Below are 10,406 nucleotides of genomic sequence, written 5' to 3' on the forward strand. Positions count from 1 at the left end.
TGGCTTTAGGTGTTGGGTTCACCCACAAATCTGCTGGAGCAGGAGTTGCTGTTGAAAGGGGTCCAAGGACATTTTGTAAAGTGCTTGCTATTGTGTAAACTTTACCATCTAGGAAATCAAAGGATTTGAGTCTTTCTAAATGTCATTTTACTAAGCCTTCAAAACTATACTAAACAGATTGTATGATTCTTGGAATCAGCAGAGCTCTTTTAAAAAACATTTGTTGATGGAAAGATGTCAGAGCTAGTTGACTAATAAGTTGCACAGGGCCTTAATTGCAGTGGCTCTGCAAGAGGGGGCAGTGGAGTGACTGACTACTGTTGTCATTACAAATCCGTAAGCAGTTCTTTCTGAAGCTTAATTGTAGAAGGCCAGTAAGGATTTTAACTCTTGTCTTTCAAAGACATTGTTTATGGGAGCTTTATGTAGAGGCTAATTGGCAGAATGGAAAGGCCTGGAAGAACTGGAAAAGGATTTAATTTTTATATTCTTTGTAAACATGAAAAATAGGGGAGTACATGTACCTATTTAAGGCTGAATTCTTTAATGAAGAAAGGCCGAGTTGCTAGGGGACCTTGAAGGGGCATGAAGGCTAAAGCTGTTTGTTTTATTGAGCTAGAGCTAAAATGACTGAAGGATTTAGTTGATGGCTCAATTTTCAAGATGGTCTTACCTCAGTGTGGCAAGGCTTTGTTTCTTTCTTCTGGAAGAAGAACCCAAATCCCAAAAACCAAAATCCAAACCCTCTGCAACAATTTGTTACCCTTCACTTAACAAATTATTAAGTCCTGCAAATATGTACTACACAGGTAAGGGAAGGAATTGTGTTTATGACAAAATATAACTAACACTCAGTCAAAGTTGAGCTGAAGCTCAGAGAAATAAACCTTTTTGAAACTCTGTTGTCCAGTACACAGAGTTGTAATATTTGTATGTACATGTCAACTGTAGAATTTGTATAGCATTTAAAAATAGATGGGATTTTAAATGATCTGTGTCTAATTGTCACAGCTAGCTGGATCTAGCTCTGTAGTCAGTGTAAACAATAATGGAGAAACTGCCATAGACTAAGTTATTACAGTATAGAAGCTGCATTCTACATTGGTAATGAGTGCCAGCTATTTTGGAACAAATGTACCTTGGCTGACTTTGCCCATCCCATTTCTTTTGGGAGGGTTGTTTTTAATTTTTGACTCTTGAGTAAGTGGCAGGTGGCTTGATAATAAAAAAACTTGGTTGGCCTCCTTGGGAGTGTTAAGTCCTTCACTTGGCAGAAATTACTGTTCAGTCATTAGATTACAAGCAATCACTTAATGTCACTGTCTGGGGACTGTGTTTGTTGGAATGGTGTTGCAAATGAGTGGTTTAGATCACTTAAATCACTGATAAAGTATCATCAAAAGTAACTTTTTGAATAAAATTGTTGATGTGCAATGAAGTTTGATGGCAAGGTTACTATTGCTTATTACATAGATGAGGCACACAAAGAAAAATCAGCTTAGAATGAATCTACAATGATTTATGCAGAGAAAGGGAATGCAAAAAGGGTAAGGATGGAAAAGGATAAGAATGCAAAAGGGTAAGGGAGGTCCTTCCTTTAGGTTACAAAAGTGGACCCCTTGCAAAATGTAGCTGCAGATTTGATCAACAATTTGTCTAAAGAATGTAGCAGCATTTAATCATTGACTGCTGGAATGCTGACAGAATCAAGTACTTCTATAAAGTGTATGTGCACTAGTGTGGGGAACAAACAAGATGAGCTAAAGACCTACATGCAGTCACAGGGCTTTTATCTTATTGTAGTGACAGAGACATGGTGGGATAGTTCATGTGAGTGGAATGTTGGCATAAAGGGCTACACCCTGTTCAGGAGAGACGGACCAGCAAGGCAGAGTGACAGAGTTTGTCCTCTGTGTGAGGCAGCACCTGGAACGTATTGAGTTCTGTCTTGGTGTGGATGATGAGCTTATGGGTCAGGATAAAAGGGCAGACTAAGAGTGACACTGTTGTGGGTGTTTGCTGCCTGATCAGGAGGAGGAAGTGAATTAGGTCATCTACAGGCAGCATGAAGCGGCCTCAAAGTCACAGGCCCTGGTTCTTTTGGGAGCCTTTAAGTACCCTGCCATCTGCTGCAGAACCAGCACAGTGAAACACAAACAGCCCAGGAGGTTCCTGGAAAGCACAGATAACCATTTCCTGACACAGGTAGTGGAGGATCCCACAGGGATCACAGAGTGCTGCTCAACTGATGCTAACAAACAGGGAAGGCCTTGCTGGAGGTGTGGCCATGAGAGTGTGGAATTCAGTACTGGACGAGGAGAAAGCAGAGCAGCAAGTAAGTTTACAGCCACAGACTTCAGGAGAGCTAGCTTTAGCTTCTACAGGGATATCTTTGTTGCTCTATTGGGAACGGCGAGAAGAACGACACGGACTCTCTTGTGGAGTCGAACTGGAGAATTTCTCTCCGTTTATTACCTCAGATCTTTTTTATAGACCAATACGTGAAAGTACAGAGAAGTAAAACTCTTACTGGTTAGTAAACTAACACATCATCATCATTGGTCAGGGAGTACACCACCCCTTGACCTTCTCTTGCAAGAAGACAAGGAACAGGCAAGCAGCACCTGCAACGCTGTTTTCTATCTCTGAGGATTGTTTTAATTCCTCCTTATGATTTCTCAGGCCACTTTCTCAGGCAAGACTGAGAAAGTTATGTGGCCTGCTGTTCCACAGGCACTGTGCTCCCTGCTTCGCAGTTAGCATCCATATATCTTCATGAAAAATGTCATGGGAACAAGCCCCACAGGGTCCAGGAGACTCTGAGAGGACCAAGAGAGTTGGTTGATATTCGAGGATCACTTCCTTCAGGCTCAAGAACAATGCTTCCAAATGTGCAAGAAATTGGGCAAAGGGGAAGAGATCTGATGGCTAAATAAAGAACATCTCTCAATATCAAGGGTAAGCAGGAAATACACAGGAACTGGGAGCAGGGTCAAATCACTTGGAATAAATATATAGAGGTTGTCAGGGTATGTAGAAAAGAGATAAGGAAAGCCAAGGCCCACCTGGAATTAAGTGACAAAGAATGTCAAAGACAGCATGAAAGGCTTTTTCAAATAAATCAGTAACAAAAGGAAAAAGGATAATAAGGGCCTGACACTAAATGGAAATGGAACCCTGTTAACAGAGGACACAGAGGAGGCAGAGTGAGTGAATGCTCCCTTTGCATCATCATCACTTTGCATCAGCATCAAGGCCTCAGGGATCTCTGACCCAGGAGACAAGGGAGAAGGAGGGCTTGAAGGAAGGCTTTCCTTGCTCAAGGAGGACTGAGCTGGAGTCAGGCGAACCTGGAATCCACAAGTCCATGGGCCCTGATGGGATGCACCCACGAGTGCTGAGAGAGCTGATGGACACCAGAGATAGGCAATTTACAAGCATCTTTGATCAAGAGAAGTACCTGAGGACCAGAAGAAAGCAAATGTCACTCCAGCCTTTAAAAAGGGCAAAGGAGGATGACCCAAAAAACTAGCAGCCAGTCAGCTTGATATCAATCCTTGGGAAGGTGATTCTGGAGGCCATTTCTATCTACATGAAGGACAAGAAAGTGAACAGGAGTAGTCAGCATGGATTCATTAGAGGTAAATCATACTTGACTCACCTGCTTCCCTTCTATAATGAAACAACTGGATGGATGGATGGATGGATGGATGGAAAGCAGTGGATATTGTCTTCTTTGACTTCAGCAAAGCTTTTGACACTGTCTATTGCAACATCCTCATAGGCAAACTCAGCAAGTGTGGATTAGATGAGTGGACACTGAGGTGGATTGAGATCCGGCTGAATGGGAGATCCCAGAGGTAATCAATAACACGGGGTCTGGCTGGAGGCCTGTCACTAGTGGTGTCCCCAAAGGTTAAATACTGGGCCAAATATTGTTTAGCTTCTCCACCAATAGCTTGAACAAATGCACAGATGTCTTCTCAGTGAGTGCACTAACGACACAAAGCTGGGAGGAGTGGCCAATACCCCAGGAGGCTGTGCAGACCTTCAGAGGGGCCACAACAGGGTGGAGATGAGCAGAGAAGAACCTCCTGAAACTCAGCAAAGGCAAATGCAGTGGGCCTGCACATGGGGAAGAATAACCCTGGGCATGAGCAGAGGCTGGGAACTGACCCACTGGGGAATAGCTCTGTGTATCCTGATGGACAGTGAGTCAGCAGTGTGTCCTGGTGGCCAAGAAGGCAAATGATATCCTGGGGTGCGTTAGGAAGAGCACTGACAGCTGGTGGAGGGAAGTGATCCTGCCCCTGTACTCAGCCCTGGTGAGGCTACATATGGAGTGCTGTGTCCAGTTCTGAGGATGAGAGACAGGGTGCCCCTGGATCAAGTCCAGAGGAGACGACAAAGATTATGAAAGGACTGGAGCATCTCTGTTACGAGGAAAAGCCAAGAGAGCTGCATCTGTTTGGTGTTGAGAAGAGACAACTGAGAGGGGACCTTATCAATATATCTGGAGGGAGGGTGCCAGGAAGATGGATCCAAGCTCTTGGTGGTGCCAGGCAATAGGGCAAGAGACAACAGACAGAAACTGATGCATAGGAGGTTCTACCTGAATACAAGGAAGATATTTTTACATATCCTTTACCAAGCAGGTGGTTGTACATTTGAACAGGTTGCCCAGAGAGGTTGTGGAGTCTCACTCACTGGAGATATCCAAGAACTGTCTGGATGCAATCCTGTGCCATGTACTCAATTAAGAGATGGCAACAAGTACTCTGCTTGCTGTAGTGTATTTAAATCAATTCATACATGCACACACGTAGACATAAAGATGTATATAAGTTTAGTAAAATATGTCAGATGGCTTTGTACCTGTCAACACGTGAAGGTTTAAGCTTTGAAGGTTGAGTGTATCAGCCCAGGCCCTGTCAACAGCTTTTGGTGATTGTTCTCCAAGTATTGCAGACTTGAGGGTTGTTGAGCTTCAAGAGGTGTACCACTTAGAGGGAGGTACTGCTGCAACTTGCTGAGGCCTTGAAGAACTCAAAGACCCTCACCTAGTACTGCTGCCTGTAGCGTTGTGAGATGCTTGGCTTTAGCCTTCTGTCATTCTCTGTTCTGGCCACAGTCTGGGTCAGTTGTTACTGGAATTTTCATCAAAAAGTAACAATAGTGTTGTTCCACCTGGGCTAGGATTTAGACAAAAATAATGTTCCAAGGCTGTCCATTAGAAAACAGCAGTTTGTTAGGCAGTTCCTTGGAACAGACTCTTTCTGGTAATTTAAAAAGGAACTTAACTGCCGAGGAACCATTAATCAATGTCAATGTCTAATAAGAATTCCTGAGGAGATTGTAGAGTGGCCCAAGGGGACGGGGGATGGGGGTGGGGAATGTACCACCACAAATGGGCATAACAGATTGCTACTGCACAGCAGTACTGGGGGTGACTGACTCACTGCAGCGAGAGAGCTTATGTAAGCAGTTAGGACATGATGGATGCATTGTGTTTTGATGTATTTCTTAGGACATGGTTATCTCCATGCTGATTGAAGCTTTTGTATGAATTTGGTTATAAAAGTAGATACTTTATAATATTTTCAGCTGTAGAGAAACAAAACAGGCCCAGAGAATGTGAAGCTTTCACCCAAGTCATAAGAAGCATTTTGAATAACTAACTAAACTATAACTACAGAAAGTCCACTGTCAGGAATACTCCTTACCAAACCCTTATCTGCTTCTTGTATGTATTTCTCTTTGGCAAATAAAACTGGTGAGATCTGTGGCTCTAGACTGCACCTGCAAATTCTGCAAGTACCCTTTTCACTCAAGATAAAGCACAATTTTTATCAATCCCATAGGTTTGAGTATGTGAACTTCATTTTGGTATGGCAAGTTCACACCGTTAAAAGGGCAAGTACTGCTGTAAGAGCATGTTTTAGGAATTGGGTCATGGTCTTGAATGTAATAGAGCTACTTATTTTGCTGTGCTATAGTGCTATAGTTCATTGCATGAAATATTGCAATGAACTGTAGTGCTATAGTTCATTGCATGAAATGCAGATTTTTTTTTCAGAAGAATGGAGCTGAGGCTTGTCACACAGAAGCAAGGCCATCCTGAAAATTAAATCTTCAGAATCCTCTCTTGGAAAGGCTCTCCCTTTCAGCCTCTCACTGACTAAATGTGTTGAGGTTGTCACACTGTCTGATTCTCTTAATCTATGTAGTCCGAAATACATTTTTTTTTTGCCTTCTTGGATAATGTTATATCTTGAAATTATGATAGGTTACCTTCTTTGTCAACAAAGGTAGCTATCAGTTTACCTCATTAGAGGATTTGGTTTTAAAAATAAGAGCTTTTAGTTTCAGCCTCTCCTAAGAGCCTATTCAAAGGATGTAGCATTAGGCCTGATGCAGCAGAACACTGTTCATAGATTTCATATGGCTGTGGATCAGTATGAATATAAGAACAGTCCAAAATAATGACAGATTTTTTCTATTTTCAGTGGTTTTGCATAGCAGTAGTTGGTAAATTATCTCTACAGCAGCCTTGACTGAAAATATCCCTTTAAATTTATATATCAGCTTTGTAAGCAATTCTTATTTCTAATTCTAGCCTTCCAGTTCTAATTAATGTATGCATCATAGTAAACACCTTCCACATACAGAACAATTTACATTGCATATGACTTACTACAGTCAAATATGTACGAGAGTATGTGTGGTTCTACTTAATTTTATGTGTGGCTCTTTCACTTAGCAATTAAAAAAAAAGTTCCAATTTAATTATGGAGGGGAAATGTTTTACAAGTCTAAGCCCCTAAAAGTTGGCAGCAGGGGGTTTTGTGGATAAGTGCTAAATATCTTTTAACTTTCTTTCTGTTCTGTATCTGCTAAAACTGAACTGTTTGTCCAAATGTAACTATCGTTATCATAAAGGGCTGGAATTCATGGATTTCAGACGCATGTGAACTTGAACTAATACTTTGTTTCGATTTACTGCAAAGAAATTCTTCAGTGTTTACATTCTGGGATGTTAGAATAGGAGGGATATTTAATGTCACCTTCTTATGGGTTTTGATTTAGTTCTGGTCTTGTCCCAGCCTGCCATGTGAACTTAATTTGTTGTTGTTAAAAAAAATCTAGATTTTTTTCTTCTTGTCCCTTAAAAATTGGGAGCGGTATTTCAGCCTTTTAAGTGTATCTTTTGCCTTTGTTACTCTCCTCCCATCCCAATTTCTGGTTTGTACAGAGATTAATTATTAAAACATTTTGGTTTGCAGGGAGGCTGTGTAGATTCAACAAATCAAAGCCTTGCTCTGCTCCTTATGACACTTGGACAGCGGGATGTTTCCAAAGTCCTGTTGGGACCTCTGTCGCCATACACGTAAGTTGTTTTGTTCAGTTCAATTACACAGCTTTGTTTTAATTCACTAGTCTTATTGCACAGCTATTTTTATATATGGAAGACTTTGCCTGTGGTAACAAATAGAATAACTAGTACCTGACTTCAAATGAGACAAGTGGTATAAGTTGCCTAGAGTTTGTTTCCACATGTTAGATGAGTTCCTTACTGTTCTCTGTTATTCCTGTTTCTGGGAATTGCAGAGACAGGGTTTATTGATGGTTCTTTACCTGGAATGTATGTGTACATCAGTTGGCTTTTTGTTGCCTAGGGTACACTACTATGTTTTCCCTAGTGATCTCTCTTTAGCTGTATCATTAAATGTCATATTTCATATGGCTAGTCAAACTCTAAGGCTGCTATTTTTCCTATGGAACAGCTTAAGACTTCAATTCATGGAGCTATTTCAAGGTTTTATTGGACAGCAGAATCCTATCTGGTCCTTCAGTCTCAGTTTTTACTAAAGCTTTGTCTGTAGCTGATAGTTGTTCAGAGAACAGGAAAAAAAATAATTTCTTATATTGCTAGTTGTAACACAGGTTACAGAATCACAGAATCATCAAAGTTGGAAAATATGTCTAAGATCATCCAGTCCAACTTTTGACTGAACACTATTTCTTAAATAGACTGTAGTGCTAGGTCTGGTTGTTTCTTCAACACTTCCACAGATTGTGACTCCTTCAGCACCATGGGTGACTCATTTCAATTCTTAACAACCCTTGCAGTGAAAAAACTTTTCCTGATATCCAACCTTAACCTTCGCTGGTGCAGCTTGTGGCCATTTCCTCTAATCCTGTCACTTGTTGCCTGGGAGAAGAGACCAAAACCTCACCTAGCTACACCCTCCTTTCAGGCAATTGTGTCTCCCCATTTGTGTCTCAGTTACAGAGTACCAGTGTCTCCCCTGAGCCGCCTTTTCTCCAGGCTAAACACCCCCAGCTCCCTCAGCTGCTCCTCATAGGACTGCTGTTTCAGACCCTTCACCAGCTCCATTACCCTTCTCTGGTCTCCCTCCAGCACCTTGGTGTCTTTCTTGGAGTGAGGGGCCCAAAACTGAACACAAAATTCAAGGTGTGGCCTCCCCAGCAATGAGTACAGGTAACAATCCCTGCCCTGCTCTGGCTCCTGCTGGCCACACTATTGCTGGCACAGGCCAGGATGCCATTGGCCTCCTTGGCCACCTGGGCACTGCTGGCTCCTGTTCAGCTGCTGTCACCAGCACTCCCAGGGCCTTTTCCTCTGGGCAGCTTTCCAGCCACTCTGCCCCAGCCTGTGGCACTGCCTGGGGCTGTTGTGGCCCGAGGGCAGGACCCAGCTCTGGGCCTTGTTGAACCTCACAGCACGGCCTTGGCCCATGATCCAGCCTGTCCAGATCCCTCTGCAGAGCCTGCCTGCCCTCCAGCAGATCAACACTCGCACCAAGCTTGGTGTCATCTGCAAACTGGCTGATGTTTCAACATCAGTTGTTGAAATTGATGCAGCAAACTGGCTGGTGTTTCAACATTCAATCTCCCCACCCAGAACTGGCCCCAGTACTGAGCCCTGGGGAGCACTACCAGTGACTGGCCACCAGCTGCATTTGACTCTATCTACCACCAATCGCTGGGCCCAGCCATACAGATGGTTTTTTAGGATAGAGGATACCCATCCAAGCCATGGGCTATTACTGTAGTTCCCTGGGTCTTCTTTCTGACCCTGCTGGTATGAGCATCACACTGGACAACTTCCAGTCAGTCCTCTGGGACCTGCTCAGTTAGCCAGGACTGATGCTATGTGATGGAGAGCAGCTTGCTGAGCGCTTCTGCCAGCTTTCTCGGTACCCTTGAATGAATCCCATCCAATCCCATAGACATCTGAGTGTCTAAATGGCTCGGTACTTTGTATATTGCAGAAGATCTATTCTGCTCCCTGACCTCAGCTCAGGGGGCTGGTGGCCCTGGGGATAAGAGTCTTACCATTAAAGTACCTCAGTCTTTTCCTCATCCTTGGTGATGATGTTCCTCTCTGCATCCAGTAAAGCATGGAGATTTTCCTTGGCCTTCCTTAAGCTTTTAATGTATATATAAAAACACTGTTTATTATCTTTCACAGCAGTGGCCAAATTGAATTCTAGGAGAAACTTGTTAGGGAAACAGCATCCATTATCAAAACTTTCATTTTTCAGACTTGCAAGGGATTTACCAAATAGACTTGCAAGGGATTTACCAAATCACGGGTTTTTTTCTAGAGACTGAACAGTTATTCCTTAGTCAAATGAAGGGAGGTCTGTTAATCTGACAATGGCATCAAATAGTAAGAGCATGAACTGTCCTTTTTCGGTTATCATGGTACCGGTGCTGTATACGTGAAAGGTACAGTACTGTGATAACTGAAGAATGGTGGTGCCATCACATGAGAGCTAAAAATTACCTAACTGCTCCTCTCAACTCCTGATACCTTGGAAACAACATTCATCAGATTTTGAGGGAAGACAGGGAAATGTCCCATTGCACAAAAGGGAAGTAATCCCCTGTAAAGTAAGTATTCATGTGGAAGGTTTCAGAAGAGTAGATATTAGTGTTTGAAGTGCACAGTTAAGTATATGAGACAGTCCAATCAGTTGTCATTGTGAGTATTTTTTAATTTTTTACCCTTATTTTGTTCTGCAAAAATCAAGAAAATGCACTAGTTTATTTTGTAAGCAGGCTGAGTTCAAGTTGGTGGGTTGTCACTTCTTCCAAGCTAGGTGTATTCAGCAGGGATAAAGGTCAGGAGTACACATACAGAAGCAGTACCTCATAAAGTCTATGATTCTGTGAGAATCTGTGATTCATCAGTCCTGTGAGCATCTGTTCAGATAGAATGCAGCTTTTTATACAGCACCCCCATGCCCTCAACTAAGACTGCTTATAGGGGACTGGTAAATTGGTCTCCAGAGCAACTCACTGGATACATAAGCTTATGAAGTAAGTTGCCGTATTGCCATATTCCATGTCTTTGTTCCTTCTTTTCTCTCAGCTGA

General features: G+C 42.6%; 1 protein-coding gene across 1 annotated transcript in view; it reads left to right on the top strand.

Annotated features, from left to right (window-relative positions):
- RCL1 (RNA terminal phosphate cyclase like 1) overlaps nt 1-10,406 on the top strand; it is a 34,260-nt gene that overhangs the window by 18,703 nt on the left and 5,151 nt on the right. The window contains exon 8 of the mRNA XM_015652610.2: nt 7,284-7,387. Coding sequence (XP_015508096.1) covers nt 7,284-7,387 — 104 coding nt within the window. The remainder of the gene's footprint in view (nt 1-7,283; nt 7,388-10,406) is intronic.

This window comes from Parus major, chromosome Z (genome assembly GCF_001522545.3).
Source record: "Parus major isolate Abel chromosome Z, Parus_major1.1, whole genome shotgun sequence".
In the NCBI taxonomy this organism is placed as follows: Eukaryota; Metazoa; Chordata; class Aves; order Passeriformes; family Paridae; genus Parus; species Parus major.